Here is a 19,992-nt window from a genome sequence, read left to right as displayed (position 1 = left end):
CAAAAGATAGTTTTACGGCCAGATCATCCAGCCAATTTTCTAGCAGGGTCATGTGTTCGCGTATGTTTACGTACATATGGATACATTCGCGTACGTTCGCGTACGTTTACAAAAACAAAACATACGTAAACGTACGCGAATGTACTAAAATGCAACAAAGTTCTACGTTTAGTTGTCTTTTCGTGCTAATGGATTTTTCCATTTGTGTATAATTCATGAATAAATTTGTCCATGAGTATATAACCAGCATACTTCACATACGAAAACTTGATTGAAACTCCACTAAAATTTCAAATTGATAAATGCATTTTCGCTACAGTTATATATAATCATGTCCCATAGAAAAACGTTATTTTTCAGTATTCGATTGATTTATTACTAATTCGGCTGGACAAAAACAGTTTCTAAGCGACTGCTAATTTGACGACGTGCATAATCTAGAATCTTCGTTAAGAGTCACAAAAAAAGGTAAGTACGCTACACGTCAGTCAGCACTCTAAACCTTCTTCGTCTCTCAAAATTCGCAAGGAAGTTCAGTTTGACAACAGCAAGGACAACATCTAAACAGCATGCAATATCTCAATTTCTACAACCAAACTATTACAACATTGCATGAGCCTGCAATAGAATTAAGAATTTCAAAAAAACTAACTACAAAATTATATTTTTAAGCTATTGGACCAATATAATTTTAAATTACTTTAACCATTCAATGACAGATATTTACTAATTCCAAAATGTTTCATGACTAAGTTAAAAATGTTCAAAATATAAAAATAATAACTTATTCAGAAGAACAATTTTTTATGCTATGGGGCGGATAAGCCAGTTGAATAATCGAAAATTGTTTCATTTATTTTTTATAAATAAAGAGATTATTATTATTATTATTATTATTATTATTTTTTTTTTTTTATTTATCCGGACAGTTGGAGAAATGCTTAATGCACCATGACAGGAGTGCGAGGCTCCCCGTATGTGAGACCCTCCTGGCGCGGGACAACGCCAGGTATACTCACTAAAACTCCACCTCTCGTAGGGCCGCGTAAAACCCCCCCCCCCCCCCCCGGTAACCGCTTTCGCATTCCTTCGGGGGGTCGCCTGTCTTAAGCTGTGCTAGCTTTCAACTAGTCTTGTAAACAACCGTCATTGTTTTTCGCGCGGAGAACCGTCTCCACGTACGCCGTTATCTCGTCCCAGTTCTGCTTGCTGTCAAGCATCGTTTCAACTACAGTCTCGGGCGTGAACGCCCCTATCGTCAGCTCCAGTGCTCTACGCTTTTCAGCCCAGTGAGGGCAGTCAAAAAACGTGTGTCTCACGTCGTCCCGTTCGTCACCGCAGTACTTACACCCCGGTGTTGCCACTCTGTTCATCGCGAACAGGTAGCTCCTAAAGTATCCGTTACCGGAGAAAAACTGGGTAAGGTAAAAGTTTACCTCCCCCCATTTCCTGTCCACCCACGGGCCCACATCTTTTATAAGGGTCCTAGTCCATCTAGCCTTTGGACAATCGGTCCACCTAATCTGCCAATTACGCATTGTTATTTCTCTTTTTTCCGCGGCAATTGAGGTGCTATTCGACGCTAAACGAGCCTCGTAGATCCGCTTGCGTTCAATCGTAAGAAGATCTACGGGGATTACCCCCGCGATTACCATCGATGCCTCGGCCGCGACCGTCCGGTAGGAGCATGCTATTCTAAGGGCCCCCCTTCGCTGTACCGCCATAATCTTTTTCCGATACTTATTCATAGTCATAGCGTCAGCCCACACCTCTGCTCCAGATAACGGGATAGAGTTAGTGGTCGCCATGAGTAGCCGCCTAACTGTTGGCCTAGGCCCACGGACGTTAACCATGAGTCGGCTAAGTTGCGCTATTCTAGTCGTAGCTTTTTTACAGACGCGATCTAGGTGCTCCCCGTAGTTCAACTTCGTGTCTAGAGTTATTCCTAGATATTTGGCTGATGGTTTCGTCGTTATAGTCTCGCTGCCTACCTTCATGGGTATGATGGTCGGTTGCTTTCCTGTCAATAGGACAATTTCGGTCTTATCAAGTGCTAAAGTCAATCAAAGCTTGCGCGATGACCACATTCCGTGCTGTTATAACCGCTGCCACGTCGTCGGCGTATCCAACGAGCATCACGTCCCCCGGCATTTCGAGTTTCAGAAGCCCATCGTACAAGATACCCCAGAAGTCGGGCCCCAAGATCGAACCCTGCGCAACTCCTGCAGTCATAGGCCTTCTTCTGCGCCCTTCTTTCGTGTCATACTCGATAACCCGGTCCCTCAGATAATCTTCCGTAAGACGTATAATGTATCGCGGCATACCGAATGATTCTAAGGCAGCAAGTATGTCGGTCCATCTTGCCGACTTGAACGCGTTTTTTACGTCTAACGTTACCAAAATCATGATGTCTCTAGTCGCGTGTCTACTCTCCTCTGTTACCTCTCTAACGGCCCCTATGGTGGATCGTCCTTTTCTAAAGCCATACTGTTTATCGAAAAGGTCTCCTGTTTTGCGTACAGCACTTAGTATTCGCGGTTTAACCAGTGCTTCCCCCGTCTTTCCCATCGTGTCTAAAAGACTCAGTGGCCTATAGGAAGTATCCGTATCGCTTCTTTTTTCGGTTTTTTAATCAGTACAAGTCTTGCTCTTTTCCACCGCGAGCTAAAAACTCCCTGCACCAGGCACTGATTGTACACCCAACGTGCATGGATTCGTTAACTGAGATTTGAATTTAAGAATATGGAACAGGAACTGAAACGTCATGTTAGGTTAGGTATTCGAAATCGGAGCGGGGAGCTGGTTTCAATCTAGGTATGACTATGCTTCGTGGTCAAGTCTGAAAAATTCAAATTTAAAAATAGGAAAGTCGGGTCGAGATTGATAATATTAAGGAAAATACTATATAAGTTAAGTAAATATGTATAAGTCAAAATGACTTGTGTATATATATAGGTTAAGAAAAATAAAACCTGCATTAAAAACTTTATTAAGCTGTTCAGTTCGTTTTATTCGTTCAAGTAGTGTAGGTGTAAATTTAGGCTTTTTGAATTTCGCGCCGCGGCTCGCTCTCCGTTGCGACGTTGAGAGCGCGCGCGCATGCGTCGAGTTGCGCGCCGCCGGCCCCGCTTGCGAGCGCGCGAAGGGCCCGCGCGCGCGGATTCCTGTTCGGACTGCCTAGCGCTTCGCACGTTTGGCTTCCTCACGCTTTTCGATTTTTTTTTGTCTTCTGACGGTGAGCCAGTGACTTGTTCTTCTCAGAGCTATCACTGTTCACCTCGTTCTGCGCCGTGTTGGTAGTGATTAGCGGAAAATTCGCGATCGCGTCGTTCGCGTGTGTGTATTTGTGCGAGTGTGTGAGTGTGCCTCGAGGCGATAGTCTTAAGGTTTGTTGGCGAAGGTGTCCACGTGTTGTACGTGACTCCTTCGGGGCGAGCGAACAGCGGCAACACCCCTTGTTGCCCTCGTGCCAAGCGTCTGGCTCCCCGAGACGTCGGGGCGCGCTTGGTGCACGGTTGCGGACCATCCTTTCGCTCCCCAGGCCCGGCTTCCAGACCTCCAGGCCAGGACGGAAGCAGCGGCGGACTACGACGAGGCCTGCTCAACGCCCTCTTCAGCGGCGGTTTTTGCGTTCGTCTTTGCGGTAAGTGAGCTCTCTCTGCCTGCGGAAAAGGTACCTCGCGTCTTTGCGTTTGCGTGCGTTCTTTCACTTGAGTTTTTTCTCTTTTAGAGTCACTGTTCTCTTTCTTTTATTTGTAGTTTCCCTTTCCTTATTTTCAATAAAGCTTACACTTGCTGAGGCTTTTCCCTCTAAACCGTGAGGGTTTTTACGCCAAAGCAAGTGCTTTTTGTGTACCGCGAAATCGTGTGTGTTAATTAAAAAGAACCCTTCACTCACTCAACCCTTTCCTTTTGTTGGAACTCACTCTGAGTTCTTTCACTCGTTCCAAGATTAATATTCATAAGCTGTTTTTATAATTAAATGCAGAATTATAATAAATTTTCTCACACCCACATGAAATTTAAGAATTTTCGATACCTGCAATTTTTAAATAGGTCACAGCTGCAAGTAGTCACATCAATAGTATAAAGAGAATACTTATATTAAATCCTCACATATATTTTAACAGAAGTATAATAGGAGCTGTTATAAAGGTGAAAGAAATCAATAGTTTTATCACAATTTTATTTTTATATATCAATAAACAACGTTTAAATGAACAAAGACAATAAATAATATAAATCGTCGTATAAAAATACAAACTAACGTAAATATGCATCGAAGCATTGTAAAAAAATACATTGAAGAAATTCTCTTATAGCCTACATCGAAAATAGAACACAAGAAATATACATTAACATAATATAAATTTTCTATTACATTGACTGGCTTATGTGTTATTGTATCGGCTTTCCACAGTTTGTCCCCTCACCATTGCAAACTGGTCTTGTAAAACAGGTGCAGAAGCAACAGTTTATCTGAAAAAAATAACTTAATAAATAACATGTAATGGTTAATATATTTTTCATGAAAAGTTCAATTACAATAAAGCTTGAATAATTTTTCATCTAGAGGTCTGAAATTGAAAACAGGCGTTATAACAATGACTAGAAAACTAACTATCATGGAATTTTTCATTCAAATATGTCCTGTATATGGGTTCACCTGATAACCTCCTCGCGGTTCTTCATTTTGCGGATGTGATTTCTTATATTTATTATTTTACATATTCCCTTCACCCCTGAGTCATTGATTATTATATTCTAGTCAATTTTTAAGCACAGAAAGTTGTAATCACTTTGCCTCTTACTCAAGTATTCAATAAATAATTTTCACTTTAGAAGTTCACTTGTAATAAATTATTTTAACTTGAGTAAGAGACAAAGTAATGAAAACTATCTGTATATAGTTAAAAATACAACAGAATATAATAATACAATTGTTTGGGATGAAGGAAGTTTGTTGAACAATAAAACCAAGAGATCACACACGTCAAATGGCGAACCGCGAGTAGGTTTTCAGGTGAACATTGATACAGAACATATTGCAATGAAAACTACCCTGATAATCAGTTTTGTATACATTGTTACAATACCTGTGCCAACTTACAGACCTCTAGATGAAAAATTAATCATACTCTATTGGCAATAAACATTTTTGAAACTGTCAGATCCACTTATATCAATGCTTTTCTTCTATTTTATGACTACAATTACATATAGTAATTAAGCTAGTAGACTGATGAGTTTCCGCCAAGCGATGTGAGCAGTGTGAACTAAATACTCCAAAGTAATTAAAAACTTGTTGACAATTGTCATAGATCTGTAAAATAAGTATAAATTATATGTAAGTTATATTTTACTATAAGAAAACAATGAATTAATCATAAAATACTTACTTTCTCAAAATACTAGTAGAACTGTAAGGTAAAAAAACACGTGCTAACATAATATTTATGTTAAATAGTGTGAAAATCACTAATCTTGATGATTGAACTTTGATTTACGGTAGGCAGCTTTCAAACGTTCCAGCATTGTAAATATCTCTGTAAGAAATAAATAATTTGTAATTTCACAATACAAAACAATAGTGAAAATGAAGTATTTCAATTCGCATAATACTTAGTCTACAGTAAATCAATAATTAATAAATGCCCCTCCGGCATCTATGACTTTTTGTAATCTTCTATTCATTGAGTGGCTTAAAGTTCTGAAGTATGCTTGTTCGTTGTTTAGTGCAGTCCAACTATTCCTGATTCGTAGCCTCATTTCAAGTAGATTATGGGCAGCGCTGGGTACCCATTCTTGAACTATTTTCGCCCAAACATTCTCAATGGGGTTTAGATCAGGTGACCTTGGTGGATGATTTAGGCGTTGTATTTGCGGATGTGCAGCATACCAGTCCCTAACGACTCGACCAGTGTGGACTGGACTATTGTCTTCTATTACCCACACGGTTTCTTCATTTGGGTAACGTTGCTGAATACCTGGTAGAAGATAGTTTTCAAGCAGCTGCACACACTGATTAGCATTTAGTCTTCTCTCAATTTCGACCAAATCACCAGGTCCGTCGCCAGAGATCCAGCCCCGGTATGATTTCGTTACTCTACCACTGTTTGTAGTTGGCAAGACATAATTTCTATTATATCTTTCATTAGGTGGCCTCCACACTCCAACTCTTCCTGCAAATATCATTATTACATGATTAATTAGTATATATTTTGTTATGACAACTAATAAACTTTAGTTGAAAATAATAAAAACGTTTAACGTTGTTCAAAAATTTCAATAATTGTATTATTTTTAGTTTTAATTTAAAGAAATATGAATAATTTAACATTTTTAAGTTTTATGTTTCCAAATTAACAAAGGTTTTATAATTGCTTACCATCCTTGCAACTTGAAAAGACTTTTTCATCCATGAAAATAGTATGTTGCCACTGTGCTTCTGTTCTTCTTAAGTTAGCATTTGCGTAAGCTAATCGTGTATTATAGTCCGGTTGACGAATTGCAATTTTTTTTGCAGCTTTATGGAAGTGAATGTTACTGCGTTTATTTAGACTTCTTCGGATCGTTTGCTCATGAACGTTCAAATGTAAAATTCTTGGCAATCGTTTCACAGCCTGAAACGGATTTTCATGCAGAACATTAGTAATGTTCTGTAGATCTGCATCCGTAAGTTTAAATTTTCCACCATTACGACGTCGAAGATCGTGTACTGGTGCATTTTCATTCTCTTGAGCAAATCGTCTGGTCCACTTCTTTACGCATGCAGTTGTGCAGTTGAAGAAAAATGCGATTTGATCAACTGTTTGCTGACGAGTCCACAAATCCCGCATTTGTAAAAGATTGTCTCTTGTCGGTCGAAACGGCATTTTCGCGTAAAGCAAGATACACTTTGCTTTGCGTTACACACAACACTACGTAGCACTTTGTCGAAGTATACTGTCCGTCAGTACTTACTAGCCAAAGCTTAAACACTCTCTGAACGTCCGACGCGGAAAAATATAAACACACGGTGCGTACTCGTATGTCGTCTGCGCTTTCGACAAAATTCCACGAATTACAGAATGCCGAGCGCGAGGCGCGTTTGCCGATGTGACCGCATCGACCTTCCTATGAGCCCATAGACAGTAGCGCTACAGTCGCGCGCGCATTCGGCAGTCGGCATTCGCTTTCGATCAGAGAAGGTTTCTCGTACTGATATTTCAGTACTTACTGCAAGTATATTTACGCTGTGTTAAGCTATTTCATTATTACGATGAACAACATAGAAAGAGTAGTGGCACAGGAAGTGCATGAACGGGTTTTCTTGTATGACTTGTTACATCCGTCTAATCTTGATCAACAAATGCGAGCTCAAGCTTTTCAAGAGATGAGTCTGACTATTAGACAAGAATTTCCTGAAGTTGCAAAGGTGTATGATGGTAAGTCAATTGAATCATTATCTAATAACAAATATATAAATAAATGTAATACATTAATTCTCGTAACTTTTATAGCTGACAGAGTAGTCTCAATTTATAATAATCTTAGAAGGACATATGTCCTCATTAAACGAAAGATTATTGCTGGTGATTGGAACTTCCAGACTTTATCAGAGAAGAGGAAAGATATATACGATGCCATGTCGTTCTTAAAATATTTTATCCGACATCGAAGTGGACCACCAATGATTAATCCTCTACGCTAGCTACTTATATTTTGTTACAATCATTAATTATTAGACTGTGAGTATATAATGCAATTTAAAATACTTCATTTTGAATCTCGTTTTATTCTCACGAATCATTTATTTATTACAGATTTGTTGCGGTAAATCAATGTTCAATCATCAAGATTGGTGATTTTAACACCATTTAACATAAATGTTATGTTAGCACGCGTTCTACCTTACAGTTCTACTAGTATTTTGAGAAAGTAAGTATTTTATGATTAATTCATTGTTTTCTTATAGTAAAATATAACTTACATATAATTTATACTTATTTTACAGATTTATGACAATTGTCAACAAGCTTTGAATTACTCCAGAACAGTATTAAGTTCACACAGATCACATGGCTTAGCGGAAACTCATCTGACTACTAGCTTCATTACTATATGTAATTGTAGTCATAAAATAGAAGAAAAGCATTGATATAAGAGCATTACATGGCTTGGCGATAACTCATCAGTCAGATTCTACAGTACTAAAGGTAATTTGAGTCACAAAATACAAAAAGAGTGTTGATATAAGTGGATCCGACAGTTTGAAAAATGTTTATTGCCAATAGAGTATGATTAATTTTTCATCTAGAGGTCTGTAAGTTGGTATAGGTATTGTAACAATGTATACAAAACTGATTATCAGGGTAGTTTTCATTGCAATATGTTCTGTATCAATGTTCACCTGAAAACCTACTTGCGGTTCGCCATTTGACGTGTGTGATCTCTTGGTTTTATTGTTCAACAAACTTCCTTCATCCCAAACAATTATATTATTATATTCTGTTGTATTTTTAACTATATACAGATAGTTTTCATTACTTTGTCTCTTACTCTCAGACCTCTAGATGAAAAATTATTCAAGCTTTATTGCAATTGAACTTTTTATGAAAAATATATTAACCATTACATGTCATTCATTAAGTTATTTTTTTCAGATAAAATGTTGCTTATGCACCTTTTTTACAAGACCAGTTTGCAATGGTGAGGGGACAAACTGTGGATAGCCGATACAATAACACATAAGCCAGTCAATGTAAAAGAAAATTTATATTATGTTAATGTATATTTCTTATGTTCTATTTTCGATGTAGGCTATAAGAGAATTTCTTCAATGTATTTTTTTACAATGCTTCGATGCATATTTACGTTAGTTTGTATTTTTATACGACGATTTATATTATTTATTGTCTTTGTTCATTTAAACGTTGTTTATTGATATATAAAAATAAAATTGTGGTAAAACTATTGATTTCTTTCACCTTCATAACTGCTCCTATTATACTTCTGTTAAAATATATGTAAGGATTTAATATAAGTATTCTCTTTATACTATTGATGTGACTACTTGCAGCTGTGACCTATTTAAAAATTGCACGTATCGAAAATTCTTAAATTTCATGTGGGTGTGAGAAAATTTATCATAATTCTGCATTTAATTATAAAAACAGCTTAATAAAGTTTTTAATGCAGGTTTTATTTTTCTTAACCTATATATATATATATATATATATATATATATATATACACAAGACATTTTAACTTATACAGTATTTTCTTTCATATTATCGATCACGACCCGACCTTCCTATTTTTAAATTTGAATTTTTCAGACTTGACCACGAATCATAATGTTTCTAGATCGAAACCGGCTCCCCGCTTCGATTTTGAATACCTAACCTAAAGTGGCGTACGTTTCAAGTTCCCGTTCCATATTCTCAAATGAAAACCCCGCGAAACGAATCCATGCACGTTGGGTGTACATCTCCAAGAGCAGGCCGTTGAGATGCGACGATCCTGAGCATTTCCGCAGGGATGCCATCCAGTCCCGGTGCTCTGCCACTCATAAGGGACGAAGTTGCCGCGATGAGTTCGCCTTCTGTAAAAAAGGTATCTCGTCTGCCGGTATTTCCGCCGCTTCTGTCTGGGGTCTGATGGGATGTGTGGGTAACAGCCCATCGATTACTTTTTCCATCGTTTCAGCATCCATGGGTTCCGTGCGTTTTATTTCGCCCATCTTTCGTGTATCCATCGCCGAATGGATCTTTCTCGACGTCGTCGATGATCTTCGTCCAGCAGCGGCGCTTGCTCTCTTTTATCGCGTCTCTGAGAATTTTTCGCGATTCGTCCTGTCTTTTGGAAAGGTCTCCGGCTTCGGGTGTTTTCTGCTTCTAGGCTCTTTGAGCCCTTCTTCTAGAGTAGACATTTTCTTTCCTAAGCTCCGCAATGTCGTCTGTCCACCAGTACACCGGACTTCTCTGGTGGCTGGTAGACACCCTGGGCATGGTCGCATCGCAGATCTCAGTTATCAGATTAGTAGTTTTCTCTACTATTGTCTCTGCTCTTTCGGGTCCGCCTAATTCGTGCGGGATCCCGTTGGATGGGAGGTTCGCGCTTTGAATCAACACCGCGAGTGTCTCTCAGTTCATGCGTCGGGTATTCCATCTTGGCGCTCGACTGTGATTTCTCCTTGTACTGGTCTGACGGTCTTCGTTGATATTGAATAGAATATACTGGTGGTCGCTAGCTGTATATTCTTCCGTGACGTGCCAGTCCCTTATGTTGCGGGTCGTCATTTCGTTTGCGAAGGTTACATCCGGTATTGATTTCCCAAAGCCTGTTCTACAGTAGGTAGTGGTATGATCCTCGTTCGCTACTATCAAGTTCAGCCTGGCTGCCATCTCGAGGATGGCTCTGCCTCTTGGGTTCGTCGTCGGCATGCCCCATTCTGTGGCCCTCGCGTTGAAGTCACCCCCGATCACGATTTTCCCGGGGACCTCTCTAATAGCGTCCTCCAATACCCCTAGTTTCCTGGTAAAGTCAGCGGTAGTTAGGTTCGGTGACAGATATACGCTGAAGAATGTTATGCGACCCATCCTTCCCCTTACGTAGTCTTCTCCCGTACCCGTATTCGCCAACCCGCGCCCGGGCACCCAAATGGCTGCGGTTTTTTCGCCGTTTGATACCCAAAAGGGTGGGTCTAGGTTCTTGTATTGTTCGCTGATCAATAGGACATCCACTTTCTGCTCCCACACGTGTTGGGTTAGCAGATCATGTGCGAGCCTACTTCTGTGCAGGTTTCCTTGGAGTATCCTTGCCATTATCTTTGGATCTTGCTTGCGTTAAGGGCCGTCCGGAAGACTGTGCACGCTCCGGTGCCTGGAGTGTGCATCGTCCTATCCTCAGGCGTCTTGTCGTCTTTGCAAAGAAAACACTTTATCTGTTGAGTCGGCACATTGCATGCCGTCGCTCTATGTCCACCCGCACCACACTTCCAACAGCTAGTGCTCCTGTCAGGCTCTTTGCATTTCACTTTCACGTGCCCGTAGCCAAGGCAACGGTAGCATCGCGTGACGCTCGCTCGCATCCGCACTCGGCAGTTTACCCAGCCGATGCGAATCTTTCCCTTTTTGAGCAGTGCGGCGGCCTTGGTCTGGTCCAATTCGACCACTGCCATCCTTTGCTCTCTCATGTTTGGCTCAAACAGATGAACTTTGGCATCTTCGTCCTCTAACGTGGAGCCTTCTTTTCTCTCTTCTTTGATTGGATCTGCTCCGGCTTTACCTTCTGTTTCTTTTTAGTCTTCCTGCCAGCAGCTACTTCCCATTGTGTCTGACCATGAGAAGTCTGGCCGTTCCCCTCGCTGCCCCTACTTGTCGAGGGAGTACTTACATCCTTCTTGTCTTTTTTGGCGGGGGTACCGCCGCCTCCGTCAGATGATGCCCGTACCCTCTTCTTTGATTTTACCGTTTTTGAGGCTTTGCATTGTCCTCACTAGATTGTTTGGGGGACTGCCGCTTCGCGACAACTTCCTTCTGGTCAAGAAGCGTGAAAGCTTCGATCATCATGGATCCTATTAAGGGTAAGCCTTCTTTGATCTTGATATTCACGCCCTTTTGCTTTTCCAGGGTTTTGGTAATTTCCCTGGTCGTTTCACGCACCTCCCGTAGCTTGTCATGCAGGCTGGCGTGGGCTTGTAGGTGCCAATCCCTTATGGTCTGGCTCTCTTCTCCTACCGCTGCGTTCTTGTCATATCGGTATGCTGCAGCACTCATGACGCTGCCTATACTGGTACTGCTGCTTGATTTGTGGATTGGATATCCACCGTCTTGTGTTTTTGGCACCCTTAAGGTTTCAACTTCCAGGTTCTCCTGTGGGTTTTCCCCGAGTTCGTTTGTGGTTCCCATATTATAAGCATTTTTTCTTCATCCTGGCATGTGTCCGACCCCCTGGATCCCCTCGTCTATGGGGACAGCTGAAATGGCCCCAACACATGACTGTAGGCGGTGCCAGACTGGGTACATCATATCAGGGTATAGCACGCGCTATCGCACTAGCCCGCCTCCACTCTCTTGAGCCTCCCACCCCGAACACAGGTGCTCGGCTCTCTGGAGAGTTTCCGGCAGATGTTTATCGTTGCCTTTCGTGGCTTCAGTTTTAAACTTTTTTATTACAATTTGTTCGTCGCATTTTTCTATTTCATTGGAACTTAATTCTAACGGATATATACGCTGAATTGGGCGCGTTATTTCGCCAGTTGCTGTTACTAATCGCACTACACGGACTTGTCCGTCATTACTTGTAAAAATTTGTTTGACTTTAGCTAATGGCCAATCTAACCTTTTTGTGCTATCACTTCCTACAAGAACGATGTCTCCTACTTTTACTGCTCTACAGCTTCTATTTTTTCGCTTTTGATGTGCTAATGCACCTAGATATTCGTTTCTGAATCTCTTTCGCATATCTTGTTTTATTTTAAGATGGTACGCAAATCGCTTGTTAATATCTAATTTTTCTACTTTGTCTAAATCTATGACGCCAATCTCTTTTACTTCTTACAAGAACATTGATGGAGATATGGGTATAGCTTCCTCATAGCCTTCTGAAATAAATGTTAAGGGACGCGCATTGATAACCGCTTCACAGTCAATAAGAATGATCATCATCTCCTCATAACTAAGACATGCTTTTTTAAGAGTACGTCTTAACAGTCGCTTGAATACACCGATGAGGCGCTCCCAGAACCCTCCCCACCAATGAGCTGACGGCGGGTTAAAACGCCATTAAATCTGCTGCACGGCTAGTGTTTCCGCTAATTTTTTGTAATCAACTAATTTTAAGGCATTATTTAACCCGACAAAATTGGTTCCATTGTCACTATAAATTACGCTCGGTCTACCTCTTCTCGCTATATGACGCCTCAAAGCCATTAAAAAGGGTGCTACTGATAACGAGTTCACTAGTTCTAGATGCACAGCTCTATATACGGCGCAGGTGAAAATGCAAATCCAAGCTTTTAATTGCCCTTTTAAATATATTGGCTCCGCAAAATCTACCCCTATTATCTCAAAAATCGCTGTATCCTTATGCGATTAAGCGGCAAAGGAGCTGCTTGTGCGATGCTGTTCTTAGCATCATGTCTGCGGCATTGTACACATTTATTTATAACTTCTCTTATTACTTTTCGGCCCCCTATTATCCAAAACCTCTTGCGCAGCGCATTGAGAGTTCCCGCGACTCCTGCATGATTGAGCTCTATATGTTTTTCGCGAATAATTGACTCGACCATTCTGTCTTTACTAGGCAATATAATAGGACATCTAAAATTAAGCGAATCTTCCCGATATAAAAGTTTCGTTTTTGTGCGAATAAGTCCCTGTTCGTCTCTAAAAGGTAAACAAAATTCGATAAGTTTATCATCTAATTCTTTGAAATGCTTATCTTGAATTATTTTTAACAGTGAAGTCTCCGCGTTACGAAATTCGTTTGACGTCAAATAACCATAATTTCGAGCCTCCTTTTCAATTTTACAATTAATCAAAAATCTTTTAACACGAGCTAAAACTCTAATTAATTTCGAATATTCGGAAAAACGTTCAATCCAACTATAATCTATCTTTTCGCTGTTATTCCTGATACTAACTAAGGTTGTATATCTCGCTTTTTCTGACTTTTTTAACTCCACAAAAACTTCTTCTTCATTAACGCATAATTCATTATTAGGCCAGCTTGTTGGTTCCCATTTAAGCCATTCCGGCCCTTTCCACCAATTCGATGCCAACAACTGCTTGACCGTACAGCCTCTTGACGGCAAATCAGCTGGGTTAAGGTGGCCGGGTACATGCCTCCATTGCCGAGGCTCCGTTATTTCCCTTATTTCTTTGACTCTATTTGCTACAAAAATACTCCAATTATCTACTTTATTGAGCCACGTGACTACCGTTGACGAGTTGGTCCAAAAATATACTTTGTCGCACTTAAGGCTTTTAAAACATTATTAGTCAGTCTCGCGCCGATAGTCGCTGCTAACAATTCTAATCGCGGGATACTCCCGGATTTATCCGTTTCACTTTTAATGGCTGGAGCTACTCTAGTTTTTGTTTGTACGAAATTAACTTGAACATTAGGCCCTCTTTGAATTCTTAAAAAAATCACCGCTGCGTACGCGCGCGCCCGGTGAACAATTTTCCCGCTACGTCAGCTCCGATCAGAAGAGCCACGGACTTCTCTTTGCTGCACACATCCGTTAAATTTACGTTGAAAGACTTCAATTCTTGCAGCCAGCTACCTTCGGTCACTGTGGGAACATCTGCACAAATAATATTCTGACCCAACGCTTGAAAATTGCACCAGTAATTGTTGTCCAAGCTGCCAACCCGCACCAAATATTTATTATGCGTTGCAACCCTAGACTTATCTCCGCCAAAAAGCAAATGCACCATATTTTGTTATTCAAGCGGCTCATAGTTCAATTTATTGGCCACATCTCTCAATACATAGGAATTTTGCGAGCCAGTGTCAATCACAGCGCGCACAATGATTTCCGTCGCGTCGTTACGAATTTTTACTCTAATCGTATCTCGTTCGATGACGCCAAACTACATTCCTCTTGAATATTTACGGCGCTCACCGAATTTACAGTCTTTTCATTTTGCGAGCCCGTGCGTTTTTCCTCCGCAAAGCACATGACATCTACGTGTCGACGGTTACACTTGGAACACTTTACATTAACATGACACATTCTATAGTTATGCCCGAACTTCAGACAATTAAAACAAGCACGCTTCTGCTTTACAATAGCCTGCTTCTCAGAAATCGACAATCTTTGGCCTTATAGCATTTAGCACTTTCGTGATCGCCTTTCTCACAGAAAATGCACACGTTCTCTTTACCTTTTGACGCAAGCAAATTCCGCGCACTCGCGACTTCTTTCCCCGCTCCTTTACTCTTTTTGGCGCGTTCTTTCTCACTGTCTTCTTTCAACGAGAAGCCTTGCACTGCCATCGAAATTCGCAACTCGTTCTGAACTTCGGACTCTAAAAATTTGATCAACTTCTCCAGGCGCGTTTTAGATGTATCAAACGAGTTTCCCGCCGCGCTCACTTCACTAGCACCGCTTGAGCGCGGCCACAAAAGCAACAAATCTTCTGGCAGCGCCGATTCGACCAAGGGGAAGAGCATCGCCGCACACTTGTCTGTTGTGACGCCGAGCGTCTCTAATGATCTTAAATACGACTCAATTTTATCGTATAAGCTTGCGAGCTCTATTTCCTTGGAAGACATCGCATTTTGCAGTACGAGTTGTAAAAGTTCGCGCACATACACCTCTATTTGTATATCGTCGCGGCCGAAACGTTTCGTTAAGCTTTCAGTCACTTTACCATAATTATCACCAGTCGGCGGAAAACTTTTCACTAACTCCGCCGCTCGCGATCCTGGTATCATGGCCTGTATCGAATACTGGAACTTGTCTTCATTACCCAAAGTAGTGCTCTCGTGAATCTTTTTGAATAAACTCCAGAATTGAAGCCAATCTCGTACGTTACCGTTGAATTTTGCCAACTCTATCTTTAGGTAATGTTTCTTTTCTATCGTTTCTACTGGAGCAGTATTTTCATTGAAACTCGCTGGATTTGGGGATACACTCTGCGTCCTGCTGTTCCTGGCGGCGATTCGGCTATCAAACTTGAACTTTGCTGATAGAAACTTACTCTTATACACGTCATTATCATCAAGTTCCTTTTCAATAACGGCGTCTTCTGTCACCTCGTCGCTCGTCAGTTCATCTAGGAGTTTGGTCGCAATACTTTCAAGTTCACTATGTTTATCTGCTACTAGACTATAGGTCACAGTTAGCTCTGCGGTCCCTGACGTTACATCGTCCAGCAATAGATTCAGTGAGTTCAGCGCCTTTGTGAACGCTGTTCTTAAACTTGACCTCTTTCTTTTCAACTGCTCCATTTTTCTTGATATAATATAGATATAAACTTTCACTAATCACTAAAAGCACAACTGTTAACACTAAACCCAAGTCCTGTCACGGTCGCCAGATGTTTTATCAAATTGAAAAAGACTCGAGAAAATAAGTTGTGTTATATATATTTAGGTTTATTATTCAAGACAAAAAAGAAGAACTTATACTTTTACATTCAGAGACATCAAGCGTTACATTTGCTCAAATCGATCGTCGATCTTACTCGCTTTGATGCTCGTTCAACACTGCCGATATTTTGGCTGTCGCACGCGGATGCGGCGTCGCTTTTCCTCCCACTACGCCCTTAGCCGTTACCTTTTTTGCAGGTATAGACTAAGGTCCGAGTACCGATTGCTACAGACCCACGCCTGTCCGAAAAAGGCCCTATCATAAATGACCCTATCATTAATGACCCTATTATAAAACGTGTCTCCGATGGCGATCGACGGATTTGGTTTTTCCCGTAAGCTTAATCGCTACTCTACCGCTTTCTCCGAGTTTTCCTATACTCTACGCCATTACACATGTACGCATTTTGCTTACGATTTTATGCTAACACAACACCACGGGTCGCACCGCACGGCAAACGCGGCGGCCCGATTTGGTCCACGGAGCATATTGAGATATGTCGATGATAAAAATAAAAGCTTTTGATAATAGTACATTACACAACTGGGAGCGAAAGTTGACTTTTTCAAGCGAGGGTGATGATTGAGCACGATGGGAGTCGAGGGCGCTGCCGTTTTTTCTCGTTCTTTCATTTTGCCGTAATACATTTTCTGTTTGTGCCCTTATGCATTAGGTTCATGACATTAAACAATGGCTATTTTTCGACGAATTCCTATCAAACAGAGTCACAAGGCACATTTTCGGTGTTGGAACGTGGTTTTGTATTGTTCTAAACATGTACAATAAGAAAAAAAGTATCGGGCGCATGGCTCAACATTTGTTTTTTTCGGTTTCTGCAACTAGAAAAATGCATTTTTCTCGTATAATTCCCCATATACACACAAAAACACTATAAAGGCCTTTTTATAACACGTGCATAAAAAAGACCATTTTCGGCGCCTATAAACTGGGCTATATAGGTAGAACGAGCCTACAATAATCGGAGAATCGGAAATCGAGCGGACCGAAAATGGTCGTTTTTGCCTCTAGAGGCGAAAACGACCATTTTCGGTCCGCTCGATTCATTTTTTTTGTTCATCTCCTTACTAAAGCTTTAAATGGTTAAAAACTGTTGAAACAGTTTCCAAAATATCAAAATTTTCCAAATTTTCCAAAATTTTCCAATATTTGCTGTTTATTAAAATTTTGATTTACTAAATTTTAAAAGCTTTACTAAAAATATATTTAAATAAATAAAATATATATATATATATATACACACACATATATATGAATCTATACACGCCCACCGTAGTGGATGACTCGAAAAACTCCATTCTCGATCCACTTCATAGGCGACCCAAATGGTTTTCCTTATACACTTGTTATAAAAAGCACGGTGAACAACGAGGGGCGAATGTGCTTTTCGGCGCCTACGGCGCCCTCGACTACCACTCGTGCTCAGACATCATCCTCGCTTTGAAAAGCCCATTTTCGCCCCTTGTTGTACAATGTACTATTCTTGAAAAGGCCTCAGGCTTGAAAAACTCTACTTTCGCTCCACTTTTTTGTAAGCGAAAAGCGTGTTGTCTATGCACGTGTCATGATAAAGGTTTTTTATTCTTCAAACGAATTTTCTTCCCTTGTAGAACTTCCCCCTCAGATCATGCATAAACATCCAATAAGCTCCAAAATCAGCCGCACCGCTCTTTATTTTAATTTGAGTGCCAGTCCACGTAATGAGAAAGAAAAGCTTTGCCTTCTTCAATTTAATTGCCCCCTCCCGCAATCTCGATTTCTCCCGCTGAGCAGCAACAGCAGCCGTTTTGCTGCAGTACAAGTGGCCTTCTTTATCTCCATCTCGGCTTTGCTTAACTTCCGCGCGCAGTCATTACGAAAATGAAGATAAAACACGTTGCGCCGTGTAATCGAAGCTCTTGTCCTCGACGAGAGAAGCCAGCGGTAGGAGGCGAATAGAAGCCCGTACAAAGAGGAAATATTGACCTTATACTCGAGGTATAAGGATGCTCCTGGAGGAAATCCGAAGCGCGGTGGCGCTGCAACTACTCGAAGGAGCTCTTGCTTTCACAGCTGCGCTAAACGCGTCATCGAAATTATTGACGAGCGCTAAGCCTCCGGCCTAGTAATAATATAACGACGAGCCCTTCTCTGCTGTATATCCAGCGCGAAGCCGCGAGAGATAGCGATGTCGGCGATTACCGCAGTCAGCTATACCGAAACTTTTACGCGCGCACGTTATTTACTGTCGCGGCCGTCGATTTTACGCGTTTTTAGTTCGCTCGTCAGCGCGGCCTGGGCTCTTTCATCGCCGCTCGCCCTTCGAGAGAACAGCGGAAAAGTCTCGTTTAAGTCGTCGCAGCGTCGTCGTTCGTTTTAATCTTAGCGTTTCGCTGCAGCAGCAGCAGCAGCAGAGAAAAATCGAAGGGCAGCCGCGGCAGGGCATGGAGAACTCGAGGACGGCGAAATAATCTCGAAGCGCCGGGGGAAGTTGATTCGATACTACATCTTACTGTCGTTCGCTTCTTTTATCCCTTCTATACTTACTTATTTCATGACTTTCGGTTATCTTTTACAGTTTTACCGTAAAACCGCTTTTTACGGAGTTCGGGCCACTTGCCCTCCCCCGCGAGAGTTTTCTCCTTTTTCTCTCCGTCTCGCAGGACGTTCTGTTCTGTGCGATACGGACGAAAAAAGAGCAGCTCGTTCGATCGGCGTATACTATTATGTCGCTCGTCGAGCCTTTGGAAGGACCGTCGCGATTTTTTCCCGATTTAACCGCGCATCGGCATTCGAATTATATTTTTCGATCGGCGGTGCAGGAAGCAATAATAGCGACGAGCGAATAAAAAATCGGAGGGCTCGGATAATAAAGTCATTATGAGAGACTTACTGCTTACTGCGACGGGAAAATCTATAATTCATTTAATCCAACATCAAGATTATTGGGAGCGACGCAGCTTTAATTTAAAAGAACCTGTCAGAGCTTCAATAACGAGCAAATCAATACGCACAATCGTTTATCTTTTTTCCGTCTACTTATCTTATAATCTTCGAGGGGTCGGATCGACGCGCGTCGGAGATTTCCAGAGAGAGGAAGACTTCCCGAGCTGTGGGAGGAGAGCCGACGAGACGAGAGGGAGAACAGTGATCGCGAAGTAATAATCCAAAGTGGATAAATCACCAGTCGAACTTGTTCGAAGAATATTTTTACGGCGCGCTTGAACAACTCTCTCGCTGCATACTTTTCTTCGCTATTCGCTCTGATTAAATATGCGCGTATATATTTCGAGGGCAGAGGCAGAGCCGGGGAGCAAAGTATAAGGTATGAAATTACTCTATCGCCCGGGATCCTCTTTATTTTTACCCTCTCTGGGTAATTTTATTTGCAATTTAATTTCTACCAGCCGAGATCGAGCTTTGAAAACTTTATCGAGATAAGTCGCTGTGTATACCTTCTGGTAATGCGAAATAAGCTCATTTCGAAGCTGATGAGATCAGCGCTGCTTTGAGCAACGTTAAATTAGTTACAGAATCGCATTTGATCCAACAACGATACCCCGATGAAATAATTTATACTCCCAACAATGTCATGTACGAGAGCACTGTTTGCGCGCGAATATTAAAATATTCAGGCGTCTATTTTTTCATCTCGCTGTAGGGTCTCGCCTGAAAACACTCGGACTATTTTTAGTAAAAACAGAGAGAGAGAGAGAGAGAGCTAGGGAGCTTGCGGAGCTCCGATTTCCCGCTGTGCGCGCGCGCGCGCGCATACATACAGCGGTGAAAAAACAGGCGCGCGTCTCTATATTCCGCAGCGGTGAAGAAATCGGCAACATAATTCAAACGAAGCCGCGATTCGTATCTCGGAGTCATCGGGGGGAAAGCTCTCGGATATTACATTA

At 41.4% G+C, this 19,992-nt stretch overlaps 3 protein-coding genes across 5 annotated transcripts; 1 reads left to right on the top strand and 2 right to left on the bottom strand.

Moving 5' to 3' along the window:
• Window positions 1-6,741: 6,741 nt before the first annotated feature.
• LOC107980655 lies at window positions 6,742-8,714 on the top strand. 3 transcript variants are annotated; one of them, XR_004226935.1, is made up of 3 exons: window positions 6,742-7,427; window positions 7,503-8,198; window positions 8,646-8,714. XR_004226935.1 is itself a non-coding variant. In XM_016981664.2 (3 exons), exons 1-2 carry the CDS (start codon window positions 7,262-7,264, stop codon window positions 7,691-7,693), a joined length of 357 nt encoding a protein of 118 aa, XP_016837153.1. In that variant the 5' UTR covers window positions 6,743-7,261; the 3' UTR covers window positions 7,694-7,730; window positions 7,806-8,631. The 3 variants fall into 3 exon arrangements, 2 of the variants coding, with proteins under 2 accessions (XP_031781302.1, XP_016837153.1); XM_016981664.2 differs by lacking the exon at window positions 8,646-8,714 and having other exon boundaries at window positions 6,743-7,427; window positions 7,503-7,730; window positions 7,806-8,631; XM_031925442.1 differs by lacking the exon at window positions 8,646-8,714 and having other exon boundaries at window positions 7,503-8,631.
• A 1,413-nt stretch (window positions 8,715-10,127) lies between these two features.
• LOC116416576 lies at window positions 10,128-10,808 on the bottom strand. Its single transcript, XM_031925504.1, has one exon. The coding sequence runs from the start codon at window positions 10,806-10,808 to the stop codon at window positions 10,128-10,130; it is 681 nt and encodes a 226-aa protein (XP_031781364.1).
• On the bottom strand, window positions 10,808-11,164 carry LOC116416575. The gene has a single exon (XM_031925503.1). The coding sequence runs from the start codon at window positions 11,162-11,164 to the stop codon at window positions 10,808-10,810; it is 357 nt and encodes a 118-aa protein (XP_031781363.1).
• Between the last annotated feature and the right edge of the window lie 8,828 nt (window positions 11,165-19,992).

Source organism: Nasonia vitripennis (genome assembly GCF_009193385.2).
Source record: "Nasonia vitripennis strain AsymCx chromosome 2 unlocalized genomic scaffold, Nvit_psr_1.1 chr2_random0010, whole genome shotgun sequence".
Lineage (NCBI taxonomy): Eukaryota > Metazoa > Arthropoda > Insecta > Hymenoptera > Pteromalidae > Nasonia > Nasonia vitripennis.
Note: the sequence above shows the minus strand (reverse complement) of the source record. Positions and strands in the feature narration are given on the sequence as shown.